Raw genomic sequence first — 24165 nt, 5'->3', positions numbered from 1 at the left:
CTGTTATTTTATTTTATTGTATATTTTGCGTCATATACTCATCTTGTGGGCTGGATGCGGCCTAGAGGCTGTATGTTTTGCAACCCTGCATTGGATATTCATTGCAAGTGCTTCACACATAGTGTTGTCTTGGGTGGCTTATTTTAGGTTTAGTCGAGCCTTTGCATCATTTTCTTTTTTATCAATTTTAGTCATGGTCATTGTGTTGTCAGCTTTTAGTCAACCAAAATTTAGAGCATTCTGGTCTTCTTTTATTCATGTCATGACTAGACTTCACACTGATGATTGTGTTGGGACGATATTTGGCATTTATGGAAAACTGGTCATCGACTGTAATAATTGCCGAGTGATCAGTGATGCATTTAAGCAGTTCCCCAGATTATCTGTTGTATGAATGTTTTGAGGTGCATCATTGCACCTTTTATTTGCACTAATATGACTTTTCATTTACAGTCACAGGAATGTTACGGTTCATTATTTGCGGTACTGACACACCTCAGTGCTTTTCTGATTGTTCACTTCCTCATATTTGTTTGTGAACGAGTCGACCTCGTGCATAAGTCAACCCCCCCTTTTTACTTCAATTTGGGTGAATTTTACAAAAAACGTGTAAAAATCACCCTTGACTTTAGTGGTTAGACATAACATTGCAGTTCCAATTAAAAAAAACATGGTGTGTGTTATTAAATTGACACAATTTCGATACTTTTAGATGCATTTCTTCATCGTTTATTGAATAACATATTGTTGCGGTTTTGGAGGGGAGTTCCTTGTTGTCCATGTTAGTCCTTTTTGTGTTTTCTCAAGTGTATAGTCTTTTGTATAACCTTTAATTTGGTTTGGTACTTTTGCAGTCTTCGATCTTGTTTTTGTTGTTATTTCATCTTTTCATTAAATTACTATTTTTCAAGCACTCTTTGGGCCACCTCCGCACCCCCAATGCGGAGGTCATAACAGTCTGGTACCCAAAATTATTTTCTTTTTTGTTTCGATTCAGTGATACTTTATTAATATCAAAATCATTTTTTTTATTGAGTGTGATTGTGTTTCTACAGAAATATAAAGTTATACCCTCAGCAAATAATACTTTCCTAAGAATTTTTGAGACACAGTGAATATAACTGATATTGTAATGGAAAATAAGTATTCATTTTGAATTAGTAGTATACCATTTTGTTATTCACTGACAACCTGTTTTTTTTCGAACAAAGAACCTTTCACCTAGCATACATATGAGACGTTTTTGTGTAGCTGGAATGGGACAACTTTGAAAGATAAGTGAGTTCAACACAGGCATATTTCATTGTATAGTTTTTGCATCCTTTCTTGTTGTAATGAATTCTGCTCTACTGACAGATAAGCCAGTTGAACAGAGAAATGTTTCTTTATGTTCAGGGCTGGCTTTCATCTTGTAGAAGTTTACTCCTTTGAGTGAATAAGAATTTTCTCTCGTACATGTCTCTTCAGACCATCAGGCTGCTCTGTTAAGACTTGTGCCTTTGAAGCTTCAAATTTAAATAAACCCAAAAAGACAATTTGTTTTCCAGACTATTTCACTGATCACGCCTAAATCCCACAAAAAATCAACAAGAATATACTGTATAAATCAATTAGGACCAGGTACAGAGCCTTGAGGGACCCCGTGAATTGTCCTCAACTATGTTCAACTGCATTGACTGAAAATGTGTTGCTTTCAGAGGAGTGAACCCAATTCAGGGCAGTGTCTCTGATCCCCACCCAGTGACTAAGCCAGTCACTGACTGATTGCGCAAGTCAACAGTGTTGAAAGCAGCGCTGGGATCGAACAGAAAAAGCATCAAACCCTCCCCCTGAACTGCTTTTAAAAGCAGGCCATTTGTTACTCTGGTTGTATTACACGGTCAGAAACACACCACACTTTTGTTTTTCTGCTCCGAGTCTCTTAACATGGCTCAAGTTACCTGCCCAGGAGGACTTTCAGAAGTGAAACATGCCGATGAGGAGATTCAAAGAATGTGCGATCGTGTGAGTATCAAAATTTGACTCTTTTTTTTGTGTTGTTGATTGCTGCTCTGAAAGGTATCATATAAGAAATAACATATTGTGGCATTACAACAATCTATAATTTAGTGACAAACATTACAAAAGAAAAAAATAACACTTCAAATAACATAAAAAAAAACATGATTTCCAGATGAAGTCTCAAATTGAGCACAGAAGTGGGAAGACTTACAAAGTTTTCATCGCCAAACGCTACAAGTCGCAGGTTGTAAGCGGGATGAACTACTTCATCAAGGTAAGCACGGCGTCAGGCATTATATAACTGTTTTTTTGTGGGTAGTATTTCTTTTATTGCTATTATTACCGGGATCAGAATCTACTCCAAAATCGACATTAAATACTATTTTCAATTTTTCATTTCATTTATAATGTATGATGATTATTATTATTAAAATTAAATATTGCATATCATTTTGAAATATAACTTTGGAATGTGTGTATGTTTATGTCACAGCGATTCGTAATCTTTCCGAGTATGTCTGTGTCCCTTTGCTGAAAGTTAGTGTGGATGCGCACACTTAATTGCGATGTATCGTATCCTGATACTCTTAGCGACAGACGAGAGGCTTTCCTAAATGTTGCTCTTGTGACACCTTTGTTGCAGGCGCACGTGGGAGGAGATGATCACATCCACATTCGTGTCTACCAAAGTCTGCCACACGACGGGTCGAGGTTGGAGCTTACCAGCATCCAGGAGTCCAAGACAGATGCTGATGAGATTGAGTACTTCGAATGACAAATATTAAGAAAAGACCCCGCTGTCTGGATGAAAAGTAACTAGTGCATTGCAAAAGAAAAAAAACAAACAAAAAAAAACAATAACAACAACTAAATCATACATTTATCCATACATACATTTACATTTACGTTTATATGACCATATGAGTTGATTAAATAAATAAATAAATAAATAAATGAATAAAAAATTCTGGTGTGCTATTTAAAAAGCCTTGGCATTCACCCATATCAAGTTGCTTTTAACCCAGATTTTCTTTTTCTCAGTCTCTTCGGGATCTCACAGATCAAAATTGAAATTCTCTAAACTTCTTACTTAAGCTTCACTTTATAATGCCGTGTGTGCATATTAAATACAGGACCCAACATTCGGAATTGGGTAGCCCCTGGTGCATGTGACCAAACGTCTGCTCTGTATGGAAAGGTCCTGACTGTTCAATGATTTTATGCCTCTTCATTTTCGGGGTGAGTTATGCTTAATACGATTGCCTATTGTCCAACACATCTCTACTTGCCTGGTTATTGGTGGTTCCTGCTCCATTCTTCTTCCTTCACACCCAATAAGAGCAGTACATCTTCCTCGTCCTTCTTCCAGCATCATTCATGTTTGTGTACGTACTCATGAGTGAGCCTGCATTTGACAGTACGATACTAGAATAAAAATCTATTTCCAACCAAGATGCCTGAGTCAGACAAGTCTTCCTTTCCATCAACAACCAGTGTTACCTGCTGGTGGGTTCTGCAAATGCAGCTTGGCCAGAACCGCTGCATGCGCTTTAAAAAAAAAATCACCACAGCCATTTGATGTGGCCTGGTGAAGATCAGACAATTTTAGCATCGATATTATATCTAATATGCATTTTGCCACGTAAAGAAAAATACATTTTGATGACATTTAGGTGGTTCAACCGTTTTTTTCCTGATTTTTTTTTTAATTTTGTAAATAACAGATTAAAGTATTGCTTATTGGTCATATTTTCATCTTTGTGTTTCATATTTCATTTCCCATAGTTGCGTTTATTTTTGTTGGCGATTCCTAATTTGCAGTTGTTTCATCTTTTGTAATGTGCTTTTCTTTTTTCACCTTTTTTTATGCATGTTTTTATACACGGTTTTTTTATACAAAGTTGAGTTTTGTCTTTAATATTGCTTTTTGTTTACAACTAATCTTTTATCTGCTTTTTTTTGTGGATTTTGATTTACCATTGTGTTTTGTTGTGTAATGTGTATGAGGTTTATTGTTTGAGATGACTTTTTTTTGTTTGCCTAGATATTTGATTTTGTGATTTCCACTTAGGGGCCCCCGTAGGAAAACGTCCAAAAGCAATGTTTCACTGACCTTAATTAAGACATATTGACATTTTCATTGTGGTTGCTTTGGTTTTGTGACCTATCTCACAGTATTATAACTTATGCACTGATTTACTAGCTAACAGAAAACCAGGAGAAACTTCAAATAACAGCTATGTCAGACTATTGCATCGACGTCCATCTTGTAATCTGTGTATTTTTAAGTTGATGCGCAGGGGTGTCAAACATATGACCAGCAGGCCAGCTCTGACCCTTAAATTAGTTTAATCTGACCGCTGATTTTTTTTTTTTTCCCACAAATGAACAACTTGAAAAGTTTAATGATTATTACTACCTATGTTGTGCTTTTGCTGTTTTGGACAGTAGTAAAAAATATAAATACATTTGAAGTTGTTGTTTTAAAGTTATATAAATATATACTGTTTTATTTGTCCGGCCCACTTGGGAATTGTTAAGATAAAACGCGTTTGACACCATCGATGTAGCGTATTACGTTATGTTATTGTTAGTGGAGAATTGGGAGGTGGTACTGCAGTACATTGAAAGTAGGGTAGTCCCACAATCACTTTGACAGTGGTCATCGTGTGTGGAAAGATTTTTACTCCCCCTGTTACTTTTTTCATGAAAGTGTGACACTAGACAGAAATGCTTTAGTTTCGTGCTCATTGCATAATTGTTGACAATTCTAGACTAAAGCGTCACAGTTGCTAAGTGCTCAGATAACTCTCAATCAAAACAGAAAAAAGAACAAATGCTCTTGATGTCTGGCAAGAGTGTGAGCAGTTCTATTGATTTGGGAAACCTAAAATCTTTGTCTTTTCCATGCCAAAGGTTTTCCCAACCTATTCCTAAATTAGTAACATTACTTTTTTCTTTTCTCTCCTAACTGCATTTTTGCAGGCAAACACAATACAGTATTTATTTATTTTTTACATTAGCTATCAAACTTGTATATTCAAACATGCATTCAAACAAAACAATGCATTGACTTCCAACATGGCAACTATGGACATGGAGGGGAAATGATCTAAAAATGGTTCATTTACACGTGCTGAACAATGTTGTGCGGTAAGTTTGAACATTTTCTAGCTCTTTACAGTTCATGAAAATGATGTTAATTGTATTGGTGCATTTTTACATGGTGATTTTGAAACTTAATCATGAAAAATTACATTCATATGTCTATATATGTGTCTTTACAATATGTCTTCACAGTCTACACAATATACAATAATTTATTTATTTATGAGTTACAATGTCATCCAGCTTTGGCCCAGGGTTCTTTATGATTCAGAAATTCTCATAAACAGATTCAAATACACCTTCCTCTTGTGATTGTTCACTTTGTTCCCCCTGAGGAGAGAAATAGAAGTTTGCTTATTTTGCCGCACATCTCTGAGTATGTGCTGAAGCAGCGAGTCCACACTAACCGGTTTCTGGCAGGTTTTTGGCTTATGCGGAGGCTTGTTCTGCTGTGACTCGCTGTTGATAGCTGAGCAGTCAAGCACATCGTAAATGGACCGAGGTCGTGGCTCAAGACTCTAAAACATCATTTCTTATCAGTTGAAAATAGAAAAGCGACAATAACGACAGGAATGCGCCTACACTCACGGAGGTTACTTACAGCATAAAGGGATGTGGAGGAAGTTATTATTACATCGTCCTCAGGCTTTTCTGCTTGCGCTCCTTCTTTGTTCTGCTTTCGGTCACTGCTTGGACTGGGAATTTTTTTTTTCTAAAAATTGTGGGGAAAAAAACCCAGTCTTGTAACAAAATGAACAAAGTATTACAAACATTTGCAAAGTCATGTGTTAAACTTTTTAAAATTGTGGCATGTTGAATATTTGTACCCTCAAGGTAATAGGATTGAATTTTACTTCAGACACAAATATTTGGTTTTGCTGAAGTGAATGTCGGACAAACACTGCTCAGCTAAAGGTGTCAAACAGCTCCATTATTGCAATATGTTGTTAAATAATTTACAAGACTAGATTGCAAGTGAGGCTCATCTTACCCAAGTTCCTCTGAAGACATACACAGAGCTAAGCACACTGAAAACCAGCAACACCCCACAGAAGAAGGCCAACACTATGAGGTTGGTGTAGTCCACCACAGCTACATCCCTGTAGCCTTCATCTGAAAAAATGCAACTTTCATGACACAATTACATCATATGAATTAATATATGTAGTAAAGTGTATATATATATATATATATATATATATATATATATATATATATATATATATATATATATATATATATATATATATATATATATATATATATATATATATATATATATATATATATATATATATATATATATATATATATATATATATATATATATATATATATATATAAAACTATAGAACAACTCACACCATGACAAACTATAGCCACAATATGCTCTAACAATGGCAATTTTAGATTAGCATTATGGCAGAACTGTAAATACCTGTCCAATAATTGTAACATTCAAAAACCATCCAAGCAAGTCAGTAATATCCTTATAATTATACAACAATGAAAGTTAATCAGTTAAGGGAAACACAAACAAACAAACGTTCAGGGGCTGTTACAAAAAGATGGCCAGAAATACCCACTGTTCCCACTTTGCTCCAACTCTAATTTACATCACAACATTCCAGGCTAGGGGGAAAAAAGGCTTCTTCTATTTTATGCTTCTCAGTGAGGATGTGTAGTAGCTTGCAGGCAAATGCCACCCCATTTGTTCAGTTAAAAGGGTTCAATGTCTGGCATCCTGCTTTATGATCAGTGAAGCCATGAAAGGTTAGCCTGCAAAGTGTGTGGCTTGATATTCAGTTGCACTCAGAAACATTCACTAAAATGCCACATCATGTACACCAGCAAAATCAAATCTTGAATAAACTATACAGTAAAAAAAAAAGGCCATGAAATTCCCAACGACACACTGTAAAGTAGGGATAGGTGAGTACTGATGCCAAGTAGCAGTATCGTGCCGATACTCTGCATTTTTTTTCGATACTTGTCAATGACAATCTCAACTCTTCAGTGAATTAATTTTTGAACACATCTCTGATAGTAAATATATTTAAAAAATATAATTAATCAACACAGCATTGTTATCTTTGTAAAATCAATTTTTTCGGGGTACTCATTTTATTTTGGTTTTTCATTTTGAACTATTGCACCTGATGCCTACACCACTAATTCTCCTTCACTTATCTGAATGTGCTCACCTCTTAGTCGCAGGAACCAGTATGCCTTGGCCACCTTATACTGACACCGATATTCTCCTGAGGTCTTTAGCATTTTGAGGTGCAGCACGGCCTTGTTGGTCACTGCATGGTCCAGAGTTGCAGGAATTTCGTGTGTAAAAATCAGATTGTTGTTGGGGTCAAAGCATGTCAGGAGATCTTTATTTTGGTTTGCCGGGACGTGAAGCTCATAATCAACTTGGAGATCTTCACCCGTAAAACCCACAAAGACGGTGTCGAAAAATAATAAACCTGTGTGAACAAAAGCAGATCATGACATATGTTTAAATGCACCGTATTTTCCGCATTCTAAGGTGCACCTAAAAGCCTTGATTTTTAAAAAAAAAAACTGATCGTGCGCCTTATATATGGATCAATATTGAGATTGGGAATTGTAGATGGGGAATGAACTGATGAAAAAAGCTTTACCTGTTTCTTTTGTGTGTTTACAGTTGAACGAGGTTGGTCATATTGATATTGAGTTATTATGCTATTGAAAGTTTTGAGTTATTCTTTGAGTTATTATTGTTATTACTTTGAGTATTACTATATTGTGATTGAAAAAGTTTTAAAATATGTCTTTAATTGAGGGTGTGCCTTATAACCCGGTGCGCCTTATAGTGCGGAAAATACAGTATAAATAAATAACTATATATATATATATATATATATATATATATATATATATATATATATATATATATATATATATATATATATATATATATATGTCTACAGACACACACACACTCATATGTGTCACAAAATCAGGCTCATGTCACAGAGATTATGAGTTATTGACAAAAATATTAATTTTAGACCAAGAAGAGTTCTCCACAAACAACATCTCTAAGCTCTCAACTTTCCTTTTCCAGCAGCCAAAAGGTTCAAATTGTGGTCAGTGCATGAAAATAAGGGATCAGTAGACGATACACAAAATCAAAAGATGAATGTGCTGAAACTTCTAACTTGTTTTTCTCAAAACTAGGGTTTTCAAAATAAAATCTTGAGTTACCTCCATTTATGATATGCTGTAATTAATGAAAAAAAAATAATCAATACAAAGGAACTACATGTAGGATTAGAGTATAGCAATCTCAATTTTGATTTTAATATATATATATATATATATATATATATATATATATATATATATATATATATATATATATATATATATATATATATATATATATATATATATATAAATATATATATATATATTTATTTATATATATATATATATATATATATATATATATATATATATATATATATATATATATATATATATATATATATATATATATATATATATATATATATATACACACACGCACAAACACTATATGTAGATAATATTTTATATGATGTATATTTACAGGTGGCTTACTTGGATTTTCAGTCCCTGCACAAAACTGAAGGCGAGTTGTAAAAATCCAGCACAACATGGAAAAAATTAAGCAATATTGTGTTAATGCCATGTTTTTAAAAGATGTTTACGCTCCTCTATGCATCCTCTTCTCTGGTAGCTCTCAGTTACCCTGTGTTAATAACCTACCAATTTGGACTTCCTGTTTCTGGTAAATACACTTCCTCAAAATATTAGCCGCGCGACGGGAACTCAAATGGGTCAGAAAATTGACATAGTTTTCATGATGTTGAAGATGTCCAATAATTTCCCACCATGAAAGGCAGGAAAAGCTCATGAAACTTTTGGGAAGAGATGTATTTTTTGGTGTACAGAAATACACTAGCTTATCCTCAGGGGTACAAAGGCCTGTTTTTGAGATAGCACACCATTGATAGTACACTGTCAGTCACCTATACCATTCTGTCTTCGTTGGCCATCTAAATGAGGAACAGTTAACGGCAGACATGGGAAATCCAGATCCAGGAATTAAAATCTCTTCCACAGTTTGCCTCTAGCCACAGTTGCATCTACTCAATGAGAGATACAAGTTCATTGAGATGTTGGTTGGTAGTACAGTACGTATTTCTAAGTAGAAACATCTGTGGGTAAATCCTAACTTTGGCAAGGTATTAATATTGTGGACCCGTATTTTCCATTTCTGGTTTAAGGGATTCTAAACTTATTTGGCCAATTTCAGGGATAAAAAGGTAATAATTTATAGTTGATTTTAAAAACAAACACTTTTTCATGTCCAATTATTACCTTTGAAAATGCATTTTTCCAACTAACTGCTGCTAACTGGACATGACGTCATAAATGTGCTCAAGGCTCAGGTAACGACGAATCACTGCTCAGCTGTTTTCTGGGTTTGGTCATGTGACACTCACATGCTGAGATGTTTTTTGTTTTTACCTGAATTGACCATATCTGATGTCATATACAACAAACATCAAATGGAAAATCTGTTTTTAAAGGTACTCAATCTGCACAAAAATCCCATTTCGTTATCAAATTAACTACAGTTAAAATATCAAGATTTTACTGCTGAAAATGTCAAAATTTTGAAGTTTATTCCCCCCTCCAATAAACCCCCACATGTAAATAAGTACATTACTACCCACCTTTGAGACAGTGTGTGTGCACATGTGTGTGCGTGTGTCAAATTACAAATTCCACAGAGGGTGACAAATGGCCTTCCACTAATGCATACCACACCACAATCATTTTCTTTCTCTGGAGCATGGAAGTTTGTTCCTTCCTTTTGTCTTTCCTCCAAGTGACACTGTGCTCCTCTTTAGAGGCTGATACTCCACGACTCTTTCGGCAAAATTTCTCTGTGGACGTCTGTGTGTGTGCGTGAGTGAGTGTGTGTGTGTGTGTGTTGGTGGCCAAATGTGATCTCACCTCAGCCTGCACGCCATGAAAACACACACAAACATGCACATCAAACAGTAAAAGAACATCTGGATGCCAGTGAGATGCGAATTAGTCATGCGATTTAATATCACACAACAACAGTGCAATATTAAAAACAGAAAGAGAATAAAAACGGTTGAACCAAAACATCACAATTTAAAATCTTGCAAGACCGTACCTGACTTAAGTATTTTCACCTTAGTATAAACAGACTTTGTTGTGTACATTTAGGAGTTGTTTTCAGTGAGATGGGACGGGACGGGACTGGATTTTATTTTTGTTTTTCATTTTACAGTATATGGTTTGGGACAGGATTTTTTTTTCTCTAAGAGTGGGATGGAATTATTGAAAATCCACTCCTGTCCTACACTACACACACTGATTTATATTGATACAATTGAAAAAAAAAAAACAAAAAACTTGCCCCCCAAACAAACAAACAAAAACCATAACATAACAAAACAAAAACCATAACATAACAAAACATAACAGGAACATTGTCAGAGACACCACTCATCCTGGTCTCAAGTTTTCAAAGTGTTACCCTCTGGTGGGTGCTACCGGGCTCAGAAAATCCAGACAAATAGAAACAGCTTTTTTTCTAAGAGCTATTAATGCTCTGAATAACAAAATACCCAGAAAACACCTGAAAATAACAATTGCACTCAGTGAAACTTTAATTTTTATTCAAAATGTCTATTTTGATTTGTGGTGAATTGTATATATGGACAATTATGGCACAAATGGCAATAAAATATCTGACTCATTTTAATTGTCTGGTTTAACAGATATTCTGAAATATTTTGAAGGTGGAGATTATCTTTTGTGGCTCTGCTCTTCCATACAAGGAGGCGCAGTGAATTACTCAGAAGAGGAGGTTGGTCTCAACTCATGATTAGGGAGAGGGAGTGAAAGTTTGGGGGCCTCAGCAGAAGTGTTTTTCAAGCCTATTCGGAGCCATCCAGGAAAACAAAGGAAGACAAGAAATTTCAAGAAAGAGGGAAAGCAAAGAAAATCAGCAGACATTTCATTGAGGCTTTTTGCATTTTCATTCTTTGAAATTGTGAGTATGTCTTCTTTCATTTTTAACAGCATCTGAATGAGCTCTCTTGCCCGCAAACGCGCTAAATACAGACCAAATATGTATTTTTTAATACAAAACGCAAACAATTCAAAAAGATACAGTTGTTCAAGATGCGATAGTGATGTGACACGTTTTAACCATATGCTGCACCAGAAGAGTGTATACCTCTCGTTTCATTCTATTTTTGCTTCACCTTCATGTTTAGAAATCTGTTCTAATACCTAAACAATGAATCAGCGGCTTACTATGATCCAGTGCGATTAACACTCTCTGTTATAGGGATGCAGAAGGTAGCTCCACACAGATGTGCAGTGCTATTTTGTGTGTGTCTGTGTGTGTGTGTGTGTGTGTGTGTGTGTGTGTTTGTGGAGAGTCCTGCCGCGTACAGCTCCATGAAATGGGCAAATTATTAGAAACAGTTTTCGTCTTGACAGACTCCAGCTCCACAACACTACATGAAAAACATCTAAATAAAAATATTAACACCTCTCTCAGTGTCAATTAAAACCAAACATAATTTGTGAAGATGTAGGATCACCTTAGATCTGTTTGATTATGTAGCTGCGCCTGTTTTGGGACGTGGTCAGACTTCAATTTACAAAGATAGAACATCAATTTCTTCAAATTGACCTGCTCTGGTAGATGTCATGCTCCAAATTTCTAGCCAGGTGAGTCATCCACTTGAACAAATTGAGTGTGTTTAAAAATATAGTGAAAAGACAGGGAATAATGACACATTTTACAGTATTGTGTTATTAAAAAAAAATGAAAATCTGCAAATAGAAGTTTTGGGTTTTTGCTACAGTATGTGATAGATTTGAGTTGATACTCATTAAGTATACTCTTTTATTTCATCCATCCAGGTGTACACTGTCTGTTGGTCATGGATCCTCACTTGCCGTTGATGGTTCTGATAATGGTCGCTATGGTAACAGACGCCCAATCAAATAATGACAACGAACTAGATTATGGACACTGGAACTATAGGGAAGGAGGTAGAACATGACCAAATCATGTTAATTTAAGTGATTTTCATTTTATGTAATTCGTTTAAAAGTGCAAATGTGTTTTTGTGTTAGCGGACAGAGTTAACGTGGCGTCAGTGAGGAGTTTAACCAAAGTTTTGGATGCGTGGGGGAAAGGTATTTTCAAGGAAATCAAGACTTTGTTGCATTCCAAACCAAACACTCTTCTCCCTGACTACTCCAGGTAATTTTAACTCATGTATTGCCAGAACAATTCCAAATGAATATTAACGTCAATTGTGGTCAATGGCAGTGAAAGAGTTAAGTACTAAATAATATCTTCTAAGCCTAAACTGTCCATAGGTGTGAATGTGCGTGTGAACAATTATTCATCTACCTGCCCAGGTCTCAGCGTACCATTTTTCTTGCTAAAAATCAGCTCATATTGAAACCTAATGAAAATGAGGGCTATGGAAAATTAATGGATTTTAAGTTAGCATGTTGGTAGCATCTAACTGACTACAGTTTTAGCAAGTTACCCTCAAATCGGGAGAACTGTCCTGGGACTGATTGAGCCCCTTGCAGAACTCCATGACCACAAAAGAATTTGATCCATTCCAGTGCGCATTTCTAAAATCAAACCTCAGAGTCACTGCTGTTAAAAGCCAAAATGCATGCGTAAGCGTTTCTTCAATAGGGTTGGAGGCTGGAGCCAATCCGTAGCTGACTTTGACTGAAAGGCAAGTTTACCCTGGAATCCAGTCAATCTTAAGCAACCACGTGTTCACCATTCGTAACTTCTGAACATTTGACTGTGTATGATAATAATTGTAAACAGCAATGATAAAGTACAGGCTGATCCTCGGCCCTTTCTCCGGCAGGGTGCGTCCTCTATCAGAAACCATCAACGACCTGTTCACAGAAGTCTCCGTGCTGCATCAGCGTATCACAGAGCTCTCCCATCGCCTAGCAACCATGGAGCCATTCTTCCGTCGCCATGGCTACCGTGAGGAGAGGCTCGGGGATGACCTGTCTTTGGCACGTCACAGGCTGACAGGTGAGGAGGCGAGGCTGGCCCGCTACAAAACCAGCGCATGGGTGAGGGCCAACCCAAGGAGGGCAAGCCAGCTGGTGAGGAGGCGGCGGGTGAAGGTGTTGAGCAACGAGGAGAAGAGCCTAGTGCAAACTGACAGCTAAGGTCTAAAATATGGAGAGGTTCTCCATTTTTCAAATATGTGGTTACTTTTTTTTTTTTAACTATCACTTTGAAAAATCTTAATCTTGCTCATCCCGCAAAATAAATGGTCTCACATCTACAGAAAAAAACTCATGTGATAGTTTCTTTGTTGGGTTATATTTAGTGTACTGAACCCGGTCCACTTCATAAACTTTAGGTCTATGTGGCTAACAATCGTGCTTTGAGAAGAAGAAATAGGAACGTACACAAATGACAATGCCGTTTTGAGAACATCATAAAGAATACGTAAAGAAGGTAAAGAAAGAAGTATGACACACTTATTGAGCATTATATTATTCACAATTAAATTAACTTGAACTCTCTGCTCTTTATATGTAAAGAAATAAAAATAAATTCCATCAAAATTAAATCAAGCAAATATATATATATATATATATATATATATATATATATATATATATATATATATATATATATATATATATATGATAGCTCTGAATAAAAACAGTGCCCTTCAACTAACAGGTGACCAGTCAGTTTCTGCGACCCTAACGGGAATTGAAAAGATAACTGAAAAGATACCCCAAATGTAATTTAACTGATTACCACGTCTGCTTCACAGTTAAAGGGACCCGAGTTCAAATCCACATGGGTTCTATCTGGGCACTCTGGCTTGCTCCCACACTGCAAAAACATGCATGCGATGACTAAATTGTCCTTAGATGTGATTGGCTGCGTGAAAGGTCGTTCAGCCCTGTGTGCCCTGCAACTGGCTGGCAATCGGTTCGGGTGTCCCCCGCCTCCTGCCCAAACCCAGATGGGATAGGCGACCCTTGTGAGGATAAGCGGCTCTAGAAAATGGATTGATGGATAGTTCATCTTGTCATACCAAATTTCGCCACAAGATGACAGCAATCACCAGGAGAGTAAATTACACACGCAACCAAGTTTTTAAACTCAAGTCGGGTTTCACGATAGTACATGAGAGTTCTTTCAACTGTTTTGGAGAGATAATATCTAGGCAAGATTTGTGTTCACACTCTTATCTTATTACATGCTCTATCTTCAGCTATATTAAAGGGGTGCTTCCTTATGATTTTTTTTTTTCAGCAGATAAGAAAACCGTAACCCCTCAATCGCCAAATGTGGTCAATTCCTTCTTACTCTTCTTTCTTTTCAAAGCTGTCCTTTGGACAATATACCTCCACGTGTATTAACCCCCTTTTGATACATGCAGCATCCTCATGTAGCACCATCTCTTCTTCCTCTTTCGCTCTTCCTGTGCGCGCTGTCACGTGTGGGCGTTAAGATCAGGCTGCGCTTTCCATTTTGGTTTTGCTATTGTCAATGCATTGTTGCATCCGATCCAGTTAAGATGCTGTGGGAATACTGTTTAAATCTCTCTTGCTCTCCACCACCCTCCACCCTTCCACTGCCTTCTCTGGAAAAAGAGCCAGTTGCTAGGTAACAGTTAATTGTCAAGAAGTAGTTACATGTGTTGCAATGCACACCGAGCTTGTCGGTCTGATGATGTTGGGAGAGAACAAGTGAGCGGAATAAGACGCTGATGGAGAGATTGATACTTAAAATAAAAAACAAGATTTAACCGATAAGGATTAGTTTTGTGAGCGTGTTGTGTGCCAGTAGATGTAAGGATCTGCCCACATAAGGCAAGCAAGCATCGGTACATGTTAAAACATGCTGCTGCTTATATATATATATATATATATATATATATATATATATATATATATATATATATATATATATATATATATATATATATATATATATATATATATAGAAAGCAATCTGAGGAGCAAGGGGGTGTTTTTGCAGCACTTTGATGTACGCATATGCTTATGTGTTTTTTTACAACAGCATTAACAATTCTGAAATTTACTCTATATTTGACATACTAGTCAAAAACTAGTGTTGCGATAGGACTAGTTGTGACTGTTTTGCTACTTGTTGGAGCTATTGCTAAGGTCTACTTTGTTTTGCTATGCCATGTAGGATTGATCTTTAACAATATTTAAGCTCGAGGTTCTGAGTGACATATCCGTGTGGGCCCATTTCTTTTTGACTTTGGTCAGACTACTGCATTTTAGCAATGGCAACAACGATCTGGCATATCACTTGGCTCTTGCCGTCATTTAAAACTAACGTGGGTGATTTTGGGTGAAAGGTTTTGGCAAATACAGGGCGAGACACAAAAATTGGAACACCAGATATTTATCGAACTTTACAATATTGCTCCCTTTACCCTTCATGGCCTCGATTTGGGATCTTCGGATTTGTGATCACTTTAATGGTATTATCAATATTAGTAAATAAAGTGAAGACGTCAAAATGACATAATAGGCATGTGTGAGATTTCACGTTTTTTTTATTAATACTCAACACTTTTATTCCAAAGAGACAGAAGAATAATATTTCTCAGCACTTATTTGCACATCGACTGTGTGTGTTTTAATCTCGTTTTTCAAATATTACTAAATATTCATCAAATCTGAAATACTTTCTTCACACAATTAATTTGCATACAAAAATTGAAGGTGAACAAGATTCAAAGTCGTTATTTACAATTTTCACAATCTGTACAGCTCTGGGATGGTGTTTGATCATCTGAGGCCCAAACAGAAGAGGAACAAAAAAGGAACAACAACATTGTGCTTCCCATGGAATAGTTGGTGCAGACGTTCTCCTGAAACCGAGATCTCACTTGGATTTCTCTTAGCTCAAGTCAAAACAAATCGAGCCAACGTGCACTTTCCATCTTTATAAACAATTGCACATAACACATCCTTAAGTAGTTGCAAAACAATTTTGTAAGGGGCACCTACAAATCAGATTTATCCCAAATAGACCTTTTCTCTGCTGTTTTGTACAGTTTTTTTTTTCATATCAAAAATCCATGAGTGGCTCTATTTACATGGAGTCGTATAGTACATATAAAAGAAGTGTGTATTCCTCACTCACGCTGTCTTGCGCACACACAGAGGTAATCAAGCGTACAAATTCAGGCACATACGACAACATAAATCATGTACGGAGATAAATTTAAAAAATAAATAAAATGAATAAAAGAAGCTAAAAGAGCATGAAAAAGGCTTCTTCTGTGACTGTCAGCAAAATCTCCAACTTGTCAAGAACATTTACTCAACACAACCATTAATTAGTTTTGTAGAACATTAAATGTCTTGGTGACTTGGCAGTATTCATTTTTGAATATAGTGCGTTAGATTGGTGTTATCTCTTGCAAGGACAAGCACACACGCACACATACATACATACACCTACACAGATCAGAACCAATGACATTTCTAAAAGGTAAGCTTTCAAAAAACAGCTAGTTGTTGGCCTAAAAGTTAAAATTGTAAAAGCAGATCAAAAGAAACGTGTATACATGCAAACGCTTACTATCATACATACTGACTTGTCAACCAAGTTTAATAAAGTTGCTCTCAAGTTATAAATGGGGTTGATGTGAAGCACGCTATTGTGTGCTCTGTATTTAAATTTGTCAATTAAAATAAAATTCAGCGATTCATTTAGTTCATCGAGAGTAATTTTGTAAAGTGATCAAAAATCTGAGGAAGCAAAAAACAAAAAACTGGATTAAAAATAATGGAACCACCAAAGTCAAAGCCCTCTCAATTGTGAAGAATAAACTGGCAGTTGTTATGAGGCATCTAAAAGGGAGGTTTTCATCCGTGTTAATGCTATTAAACATGTTAATATTAAACACATTAAAAATGCTATTAATTTTCCGTTGATAGAATTGAGGGGGATGATCTTGATTAGGAATATTTCATTTGATTTTATTACAGTTATATTTTACTTTTAAAGGTTACAAAACAAGACAGATAACGTCAAAAGAAGATATAGCTGTCATACACATAAATAATTTCACTTTATTTATGTGTATGATAAGCAACATGTCAACATAGCAGAGGTCAACCCAGATAATGGGAGAACATTTAAATATTTTAGGCTACTTGATTTAAAGGGCCTCTATCACAATATTTTAGACTGTACACAATAAAATATATGCATATAAATTACATTTGGCACATTTGGCGGTTTAAATTCTTATTAAATATGAGGTTTTATGGTACCTATATAACTAGTGAAACTTCTTGTTTACTGAAGCCGCACCTCTCACCGTATGGCTGCCTCTCCCCCTTTATGACATCATTCAAATGCCGGTCAGTCACAAAACATCCATCTATCCTCTTGACCGCTTACAAGGGTTGTGAGGCCATATTCTAGCGGAGTAAATGAAGGAGCCAAAAATAAGGCGTTTTACTGACTTTAAAATGTAAAACACTGTCAAGAGACACACACACACTAAACACCTGTTCCTTTTATCAAATCGGTCCGAGTGGGAAACGAGTATTCTTTACAACACTTTTGCCTGCGAGTCATTTATTTGTTAGAGGGGTTGATTCTCTGGCTGTGTGCTCCTAAACACACATTTTTGCCACTTTGCCGTTTTCTACAGTAAAACATTGTCACTTAATAATGAAATGTTGCTGTTTACTTGGCCGACTCGGTGCAAAATCTATCCTGTCCAACTCCTGACGAGAACAAAACTAAATGATGTTGATAAGGTTGGCGTGTACAGTATTTACTCTTGCACTCTTATTATTGTCATCACCCCTCTCGCAAGCCTTTATTTGTTTATTTATTTTTTGCTCGGGCAGGGTCGAAGCTGAGAGCACAAAATAAGCAGTTTAGAAATGCGTCAATGAAGGAAATTCACTTTTTGGGGGTGTTTAGGATGAGAAATTAATATTGTAACGGTTAAAATTGATGAAAAGTCGAACTTCCATGATACAGGCCCTTTAAACCAATGCTTGATACTGCATGTGTTGTATACATTTTTTGAAGATAAATAAATAAACAAACAAATAAATAAATAAATAATGTGAATGACTTTTTATTGTCTTTAAAACGTTTTTGCGGTACCAAATCGGGACTTGGTATCTGCAGATCCCCCAAATCAGGTGACTTACTTCAGAATTGGTTGCAAAGAAATTTGTCCGGGACATACCTAATTATAATTTATATAGAGTTGAATTAGGGTTAAAAAAAAATAAATAAAAACACGTGGCAAGCTATTCACAAACTCAAGTCTCAACATCTGCACAGTGAAGGGGCACTGACAATCACTCCACTGATCGTTTGTGTACCAAACAACCAGAAATGAAAATACCAGCGTCACAAAGTAGATTGTTTGACTCTGGAAGTCCCAGCCTTTTAGAATTGGAACAGCATTTTACTATAGAAAGTGCTGAAATTTTTAGGGGGAAAAAAACTGAAGCTACAATTAGTACAAAATAGTCATTCATATATATATATATATATATATATATATATATATATATATATATATATATATATATGTGTGTGTGTGTGTTTATGATTGCCGCTAACGTAATCATCTATTTATAATGTATTCCATATTTATTCCAATGTTATTCAATTTTCTCAGGATCATAAAGAACAAAACAAGAAAAAGCTTTTTCAAAAAAGGTGAATCTATGCCTTAAAATTGCAGTCAGCAGTTTATTGCAGAACTATGGGCTCTGATTTTAATCAATTTTTTAAACAAATATTAATTGAAGTCTGGACCAGAAGTAATATTTAGCTGAAGTAGAATTGTTCACATACTTTTTACTTAACTCAAATTTGATCACATAATACGGTTGGACTTGTGTTAGCCTGAAAGAGCCTTATTTGTGTTAGCCTTAAATATGAAAGCTAAAGTAAAATTGACATGCAGAGCTTCTCACTCAGACTTTAATAGGTCCTGAACACCACAAGTGCCATGGTCAGTGAAAATCAAAGCAACAAGCAGGTTATCAGTTATGCTAAAATCAATTTGATGGGGATAACGTCATCAATCGGAGTGTTGAGATTTCTGGCAGAGAGGAATGTTTCTTCTTTTCTGGCACACTGGCTCATAAATTATAGCTACCATTCTCTTGCTCTGTTGTAAAAATGCTAGCTTCTACTGCAACATTTCTTTATTCGTCAGAAAACACAACATTTGACATCTTGGTTTACCCTCAACTGCCTGAAGGTTTGTCCTGCCTTTTAGGTGCCAATCTCGTGATGAAAGTTCCAGCAGATTTTTTTTTGCCCTGAAATTAAGGAACCAATTGCCTGGAGGAGTAACATTAACATTAATCCTTTAAGGCACATCCAGCTTGAAATGTGAGACCCATTTGGTGCTGCTGAGCAAAAAGCAAAAAAGCAAGATGGAAGGGCAAATCAGTATGATGATGTAGGCTTGAAAAACCTTTGAAAAAAAATTAAGCCAATAAGTACATTGTACTTAGCAAGTCATGCCTTTTGTCACATACACGTCACAATACTCAACATTTTTGAAAAGTAAATAAATAACTAAATAAATCAAACGTGAAGAAATAATTCATTGCAAAGAAGAATCCAAAATGACAGGAGTCCCCAAAATATTCAGTGGTGTAGACATCTCCTGTGTAGTTGGTTAAGAAACAATCAACATCATACTAACACTACTTAAATAAACAAAAGTGAAAAAAAACAATCATCTTGAAACACTTGAGTAATATTCAGTAATAATATTAACACTATTGGTACAATTATTGTTAATTTTACCCTGTTATGTCAGCAGTGTTGATTTCTCATTCATGATTGTAATACCTTTGTGAAAGAAAAAATGTCGGTTTGGAACAATGAGCTTATAAAGACAGCAGGGCATATCCCTCTCCTCGTCTGGCTTTCCCTACCTCCTTCCCAGCACCACAATCCTCCCTCGTCGTTTTTAGCGGTGTGGAAATGAAACCCACTCATGTCATCACCTTGTCTTCTTAGAAAGAGGCCATTGCGCTGCTCTATGTGTTGTTCGTTTGCTTGTTCTTGGTGCGTTTTCCCAATTTTCTTCACCTTCACCCACTTTGCCATTCCTCTTCTTTCTTCAGACGTCCGACTCGATGCTGGAGAGCTTTTCATAGACGTGTCCGTTGCTTGCACCATTGAAAGGTCTTTGCCCCAAACCTAATGTGTCCCGGCTCCCAGGCATGAGCTTGTTGACCCCGAGGTGGTTGCTCATGGGACCACCCACCCCACCCAGACATAGATCTTTGGGGAACCTGGGGGCTACATTGGACATCACCCCAGCGGTGGCCGACGCAGGCAAATATGAAGTCACCCCCATGGAGCCCCGGAAGTCCCCTCCTCCTCGGCTGTTGTTGAGTAGCTGCTGCTGCTGCTGTTGTGGCGTCTGTGGCTTTTTGATGTAGTATGGTTTGGCACCGTGTAAAAGACACTGGTCATCGCCGAAGGTTGGGATGAAGGGGTTCTGGTTCACCTTATCTGGGTAGAGAGATTTAGACAAGGAGTAAGTCCCGGCGCCTCTGCCACCACCACCACCACCACCACCGCTCCCACCTCCCATCATAGCCCTGTCCCTGTCTCTTTGGTCTCGCTCGCCCACGGACCGCCGATGCAACCCACTTTCGCCTCCGCGAACCAAACTAAAGGAGGAGCCACCTTTAGCCCTGTCTCCGCCTATTCCTCCAAACTTGCTAGACTCTCTTTCGCCTGCGTACTTCTCAAACATCTGAGCGTAAGGGCTGGGACCCTCCAAGTATCGGTCTTTGTCTTTAAGGCTCACACTTCGGGGCTGGGCGAACTGGCCCCCAGCGCCCCCGCCAACCCCGCCCATGCGACCCGACCCCTCCCTCTGCAGGTCTACAAATGTGTCATAAGAATGCTGCCTCCGTAAGACGCGCCCACCCGGCCCGAGCTTCCTGCTCTGAGTCGGCGTTTGGCCTGCTCCCATGTTGCTTTTCCCGGCAGCAAACACTACATTGTTATCTTCGCTGATGTTGTAGAGGTTGCTCGGCTGGATCTTACACGAGTCGCAGCGCTTGCAGCTAGCGGAGCTGGGGCGAATGCCGCCTGCCCCAATTCCACTAGCTGGGCATGAGCCCCCTACCCCTCCGCTGTGGTGACACACACTGTGGCAATTACGACATTCCCAGTCACCTCCAGCTATGCCGCCTCCTCCCAGTCCGGAAACACCCTTCTCCCAGCAGGTGTGGGCCTGCTGGCCTGCCGACACCGTGCCAAGCCCGCCATTCGAATCCTGCTTCTTGTTTTTACCTTTGAGAAAGTCTTCCACGGGAACTAAGCTTTTACAGAAACCACCACCGCTACCGACGCCCACACCACTTCCTCCACTTCCACCCTCTTGCTCCCACTTGCCCTCCTTAGAGCGGAATTGGTCTGCATAGAATTCCCTCAAGTTCTCTTTGTCTTTGCGGAATAAGTAAGGCGAAGCGTTACCCCCTCCTCGCTTCCGCTCCAGGGGAGGTGAGATGGTACGGTGTGCCGAGGGCCCGTGAGGGAAGTGGTGGTGGACGGTGTGGTGGTGGGGTCTCCTCCTGAAGCCGCTCAGCTCTATATCGTCCTGTTCCCGTCTGCACTTGGCAGAGGCTGGCCTCTTTTTTAGGCTGTCCCTGTACTGCTTATGCCGCTTGGCGTTCCCCTCCAGGTTGCCGTAGGTGACGGTGTGAGTCGAGATATCCGACACATCTGAGCGAATGTTTCCATCGTCACCCCCGGAGCCTCCCCCGCCCCCGCCTCCCTTACAGTACCTCTCGTGACCCCCAATGAGCCCAGTGCTGGATGCACCTCCTTTGAACGAAAATCTCCCATACACATTGCTTCCCTTGAAATTGACTTGGTTGGAATCCGCAGGGGGGTGACCTGCAATCAGGTCAAACTTATTGGTATTCCTGTGAGTCATGGAGGGGCGGGGCTGGGTGGTGAAGATGGGTGCTACTCCTCCCCCTAAACTTTCGCAATCGAACATGCCTCCTTCCAGTGAGCTAGCACTGCCTAAGCTGCGCGGCCTATTAGGCGGAGGGCCGGACATACCCAAAGCCGAGGCCGGGTGGTGGTGCCGGTATTGGTCCTGGTACAAGTTGTTGTCCTTTAGAGGTAAGTTCCCAAAAGTCCTCTCCACCTCGCTGATGTAGTCGGTAAACATGTTGTCTTCTTGTATGTAGGGCGGTGCTGACTTGCAGTCTGCAGGGTGCCCTACGAGGCTGCGTCGGTGCTCCTGAATGTCATAGATGGCTGATTCACGGCCACCGTGGTTGTACTCCAGGGCTGCGTGTGGCGAGCCATTAATGCCCGGAACCGCAGTCATGTCTTTGGCAGTGCGGAGCAACCTCAAGATGTTCGAGTGAGTATTGTTCATGTTCTTCTTTATGGATGATGAAGGCGAGTCTATGGTTGATTTGTTTTCCTCAATTTGTACTCCGTGTATGCAGCTGTAGATACCCTGCAGTATGGGAATTGCAGATGAGACAGGCAGGTGAAGGGAGTCAGGAAGGGTAAGTGAGATGATGTGGGAGGAGAAAAAAGAAGAGTGAGAACAAAAGAAGTATGTGCAGTAAAAATGGACTCAAGTATGAAAGACTTCAGAATTTAGACAGGGATTAGTGAAAGTGCCTGTCATGACTGCTTGGTTAAATCTTAATTCCTAAGAAGTGTAAGAAGTTGAGCATGAAGTCAAGTGTATGAGAGAATTTGTAGCTCTGCTCGGGCAATTTATAAACCAGTCATTTATCGACATTGAATAAATTCATTGCAGCCTTGGCCATCCTTTTTGGTGGTGAGCATTATAGAACTTGATAACTTCCTATCTAAAGTATCTTGCTCTTTTTTTAGAGTGTTTGATTTGGCATTGGGCAATAGTGGTCTCACAAAGAAAAACAGCAGCAATTTATGGATGTCTCCAACTTCTGGCCTGGCATGCATATTACACCATTCATCGGCAGACTTTTCCCTTTGATGAATTGTCTGCATGCAAAACAGTTTGAAAAGTTTCAGCCGGCCCTCTTAAGTACTCATAGTTGAAGGAGATTGTCAAATCTGAGCAGTCAAAAGTTAGAAAATAACAAGCAAGACCAAATATCTCCCCTGAAAGGCATTTCACTATTTGGCGGTGAGCTATTGTCGGCTACAGAATGTACAGTACACTCTAAATCAACCAGGAATACCTGACATCAGCACAGTTTTCTTTATTCTTGTTGTATCTGTTTTATCTGCGCTTCTGGGTGCTTGGGTGAACGGCAGCTGCTTCTAGTGGGAATGTTTGATCTGATCTCTACATCTAATTTTGCTGCTCTGAAACGTAACATAATAAAGGTTACAGATGCATCACGACCTTTTCCTGACGACACTCTGTCCTGCAACTAAATCCATTACATTCTCTCATTTTCGTCATAAATGTAAAACCAGGTACAACTCCAAATAAATACCATGTGGTTAAGCAAGGTGAACCACTCAAAATCAAATTGTTTAAAGCATAAAGGCACAATTATGCACTACTTGAAAACAACCACAGTTTAGAAAGCAATCAAAGGCAGATTTGCAGCTTCACACTGCATGTGGCCACCAGACAAAAGACATTGTTCAAATGCTCAATGCCAGTTCTGACTTGTAAAGTCATTATCAGGTCAGTATGAGTGGGTGTTAAACAAAATGACGATTAGAAACTACTTCAGCTTGCACACAAATACCAAAACCCTGGTGTCTTTTTGTTTGACAAACGATAGCTGAGACCATTTACGCGTGACAACCCTCTTGCCGAAAAGGTAACATTATGCTAATGAATTACCCCTCAAACGGCTATTTCTGGGGAACGAAACAGCCTGCAATAACACTAAGACACCTTGTTAAATGACCCGTCA

General features: G+C 38.1%; 4 protein-coding genes across 4 annotated transcripts in view; 2 read left to right on the top strand and 2 right to left on the bottom strand.

Annotated features, from left to right (window-relative positions):
* The first annotated feature begins 1764 nt into the window (after positions 1–1764).
* On the top strand, positions 1765–3447 carry LOC148421036 (cystatin-B-like). Its single transcript, XM_088419613.1, has 3 exons — positions 1765–2004; positions 2174–2275; positions 2645–3447. The coding sequence occupies exons 1-3, from the start codon at positions 1927–1929 to the stop codon at positions 2774–2776; spliced, it is 312 nt and encodes a 103-aa protein (XP_088275739.1). The 5' UTR covers positions 1765–1926; the 3' UTR covers positions 2777–3447.
* Positions 3448–4970: 1523 nt separating this feature from the next.
* Positions 4971–13491, top strand: LOC148421034 (uncharacterized). The gene is made up of 5 exons (XM_088419876.1): positions 4971–5154; positions 10950–11224; positions 12109–12240; positions 12325–12454; positions 13092–13491. The coding sequence occupies exons 3-5, from the start codon at positions 12129–12131 to the stop codon at positions 13405–13407; spliced, it is 558 nt and encodes a 185-aa protein (XP_088276002.1). The 5' UTR covers positions 4971–5154; positions 10950–11224; positions 12109–12128; the 3' UTR covers positions 13408–13491.
* Positions 5304–8850, bottom strand: LOC148421035 (uncharacterized). Its single transcript, XM_088419875.1, has 6 exons — positions 8725–8850; positions 7314–7583; positions 6101–6222; positions 5711–5821; positions 5517–5627; positions 5304–5439 (listed from the first exon to the last, which is right to left on the bottom strand). Exons 1-6 carry the CDS (start codon positions 8813–8815, stop codon positions 5377–5379), a joined length of 768 nt encoding a protein of 255 aa, XP_088276001.1. The 5' UTR covers positions 8816–8850; the 3' UTR covers positions 5304–5376.
* Positions 13492–18831: 5340 nt separating the features above from the next.
* grin2bb (glutamate receptor, ionotropic, N-methyl D-aspartate 2B, genome duplicate b) overlaps positions 18832–24165 on the bottom strand; it is a 76955-nt gene continuing 71621 nt past the window's right edge. Inside the window, exon 14 of the mRNA XM_088419314.1 lies at positions 18832–22751. Within this exon, the coding sequence (XP_088275440.1) occupies positions 20376–22751 (2376 nt within the window). The 3' untranslated portion in view covers positions 18832–20375. The remainder of the gene's footprint in view (positions 22752–24165) is intronic.

Source organism: Hippichthys cyanospilos, chromosome 7 (genome assembly GCF_059441005.1).
Source record: "Hippichthys cyanospilos isolate Australia breed blue-spotted pipefish chromosome 7, RoL_Hcya_1.0, whole genome shotgun sequence".
NCBI lineage: Eukaryota > Metazoa > Chordata > Actinopteri > Syngnathiformes > Syngnathidae > Hippichthys > Hippichthys cyanospilos.
The sequence above is the reverse complement of the archived record's forward strand: the minus strand, read 5'-3'. Positions and strand labels throughout refer to the sequence as shown.

Excerpts from the sequence above, each read along its gene's own strand:
- LOC148421034 (XM_088419876.1), top strand. The coding sequence starts at position 12,129 with ATGGATCCTCACTTGCCGTTGATGGTTCTGATAATGGTCGCTATGGTA. Across the intron at positions 12,241-12,324 it reads CTGGAACTATAGGGAAGGAG|CGGACAGAGTTAACGTGGCG; the intron begins GTAGAACATGAC and ends TTTTTGTGTTAG. Across the intron at positions 12,455-13,091 it reads CTTCTCCCTGACTACTCCAG|GGTGCGTCCTCTATCAGAAA; the intron begins GTAATTTTAACT and ends TTTCTCCGGCAG.
- LOC148421036 (XM_088419613.1), top strand. The coding sequence starts at position 1,927 with ATGGCTCAAGTTACCTGCCCAGGAGGACTTTCAGAAGTGAAACATGCC. Across the intron at positions 2,005-2,173 it reads TTCAAAGAATGTGCGATCGT|ATGAAGTCTCAAATTGAGCA; the intron begins GTGAGTATCAAA and ends CATGATTTCCAG. Across the intron at positions 2,276-2,644 it reads GGATGAACTACTTCATCAAG|GCGCACGTGGGAGGAGATGA; the intron begins GTAAGCACGGCG and ends CCTTTGTTGCAG.
- LOC148421035 (XM_088419875.1), bottom strand. The coding sequence starts at position 8,815 with ATGGCATTAACACAATATTGCTTAATTTTTTCCATGTTGTGCTGGATT. Across the intron at positions 5,822-6,100 it reads ATGTCTTCAGAGGAACTTGG|AAAAAAAAAATTCCCAGTCC; the intron begins GTAAGATGAGCC and ends CACAATTTTTAG. Across the intron at positions 5,440-5,516 it reads CAAAAACCTGCCAGAAACCG|GGGGAACAAAGTGAACAATC; the intron begins GTTAGTGTGGAC and ends TTCTCTCCTCAG.